The sequence below is a fragment of the Mandrillus leucophaeus genome, unplaced genomic scaffold (assembly GCF_000951045.1).
Source record: "Mandrillus leucophaeus isolate KB7577 unplaced genomic scaffold, Mleu.le_1.0 Scaffold1052, whole genome shotgun sequence".
Taxonomy (NCBI): Eukaryota; Metazoa; Chordata; class Mammalia; order Primates; family Cercopithecidae; genus Mandrillus; species Mandrillus leucophaeus.
In genome coordinates this window covers 26,715-28,773 of record NW_012098677.1, presented here as the reverse complement: position 1 = coordinate 28,773, position 2,059 = coordinate 26,715, and the positions used below count along the sequence as shown (strand labels likewise).

At 42.5% G+C, this 2,059-nt stretch overlaps 1 protein-coding gene across 3 annotated transcripts in view; it reads right to left on the bottom strand.

Moving 5' to 3' along the window:
- The window catches only part of PAFAH1B2 (platelet-activating factor acetylhydrolase 1b, catalytic subunit 2 (30kDa)), a 47,544-nt gene that overhangs the window by 26,295 nt on the left and 19,190 nt on the right, over positions 1-2,059 (bottom strand). For 2 of the 3 annotated variants that reach the window (XM_011981898.1, XM_011981908.1), the window contains exon 2: positions 490-577. The exons of the other annotated variant lie outside the window; for it this stretch is intronic. In XM_011981898.1, the coding sequence (XP_011837288.1) occupies positions 490-570 (81 nt within the window). In that variant the 5' untranslated portion in view covers positions 571-577. The remainder of the gene's footprint in view (positions 1-489; positions 578-2,059) is intronic. 3 annotated transcript variants of the gene reach the window in all.

The window sequence follows — 2,059 nt, the reverse complement described above, 5'->3', positions numbered from 1 at the left end:
GGCTCACTGCAACCTCCGCCTCCCGGGTTCAAGCAATTCTCCTGCCTCAGCCTCCTGAGTAGCTGGGACTACAGGTGCCTGCCACCACACCTGGCTAACTTATTTTTAGTAGAGATGGGTTTCACCATATTGGCCAGTCTGGTCTCAAACTCCTGACCTTGTGATCCACCCACTTAGGCCTCCCAAAGTGTTGGGATTACAGGCGTGAGCCACTGTGCCCAGCCTGGAGTGTTTGTTTTGTTTTTTTTTTTAATTGCCCCTTCGCAGTTCTGATCAAAAGATCTTTAAAAATTGAACAAACCAGGCATACTGACATGTGCCACTAGTCCCAGCTATATGGGAGGCTGAAGTGGGAGGATCACTTGAGCCCTGCAGTTTGAGGCCAGCCTGAGCAACACAGTGAGACCCTGTTTCAAAAACCAAAACAAAACAGACAAAAAACTGGAGAGACTCAACTCATGTGAATGATACACATGCACTTCCTTTTACCTGAGACATCCATCGGTCATCTCCTTGAATATCTTCTGCTGCATGCGGAATAGCTGCTGGGTTTGAGTCTCCTTGGCTCATTCTACACCTGTGAAAAAATGTCTATGTCATGTTTCATTTGTTAACAGGAATGTTTGTAACCACTTAAATATTATTATACACATCAGGCTTTAAATAATAATTTAAGTTTTATTGTGGTTTGCCTACAAACAATTGGGAAACTAAACAGAAACAATTACTTTCTGTAGAGACGAATTCCGGAACATGACTAAGTCCCATAAATATAGCATCACTAAACTGTCAGACAGCTTTGAATATGACTTAGTTGCAGTGCAGTACATTTTAAAAATCTCCAAGTACATACTTTATACCTATACTAGCTTTTTTGTGATATGTTACTGTAAGTACCAAGTGACACAAGCAGTTATTAGATACAGTACAATAAAATCTACATCAGAAGTTTTTCAGCTGTTAAGAGTTACACACTTAAGAATTACTACTGCAATGATTAAAATCCACTGGTTACTAAACATCACATAAATAACTGTAGCACAGGTTCTGACAAAGGTAGTCACAGGCCTTGGCACTAGGTTTTGACAAATGTTTACCAGGTATTTTTATTTTTGATAAGTTTCCAATAAGAAAATTTTAGTAATGATGGCCAGGCGCGGTGGCTCACGCCTGTAATCCCAGCATTTTGGGAGGCCGAGGCAGATGGATCACAAGGTCAGTAGATCGAGACCATCCTGGCCAACGTGGTGAAATCCCATCTCTACTAAAAATACAAAAAATTAGCTGGGCATGATGGCATGCACCTGTAGTCCAGCTACTCAGATGGCTGAGGCAGGAGAATCACTTCAACCAGGGAGGCAGAGGTTGCAGTAAGCCGAAATCACACCACTGCACTCCAGCCTGGGTGACAGAGCCAGACTCCAACTCAAAAGAAAAAAAAAAAAAGAAAAAGAAAAAATTTTAGTAATGAGTCCAAATATGTCATCTAATAAGTAAAATTCGGCAAAATTAGAAGTGCTAATCTTCTATGAATAGAAAGACAAATAAGAAACCAGACTACTTTTCAACCAGTTCTGGAGAATATACACTAGAAACATTAGGCTCCAAATGCAAAGGACTATGAAAAAGAAAAAAATCGGTCGGCGCGGTGGCTCACGCCTGTAATCCCAGCACTTTGGGAGGCCAAGGCAGGCGGATCACGAGGTCAGGAGGTCGAGACCATCCTGCCTAACACAGTGAAACCTCATCTCTACTAAAAACACAAAAAAATTGGCCGGGTGTGATGGCGGGTGCCAAAAAAAGGAAAAAAAAAAAAAAGAAAACAATCTGGGGTTTTCTGGTTTATAGAAAAGGAGGTCATCTTTTTTTTTTTCTGAGATGGAGACTCGCTCTGTCACCCAGGCTGGATTGCAGTGGCGCAATCTCGGCTCACTGCAAGCTCCGCCTGCAGGGTACACGCCATTCTCCTGCCTCAGCCTCCCAATTAGCTGGGACTACAGGCGCCCACCACCACACCCAGCTAATTTTTTTGTATTTTTAGTAGAGACAGGGTTTCACC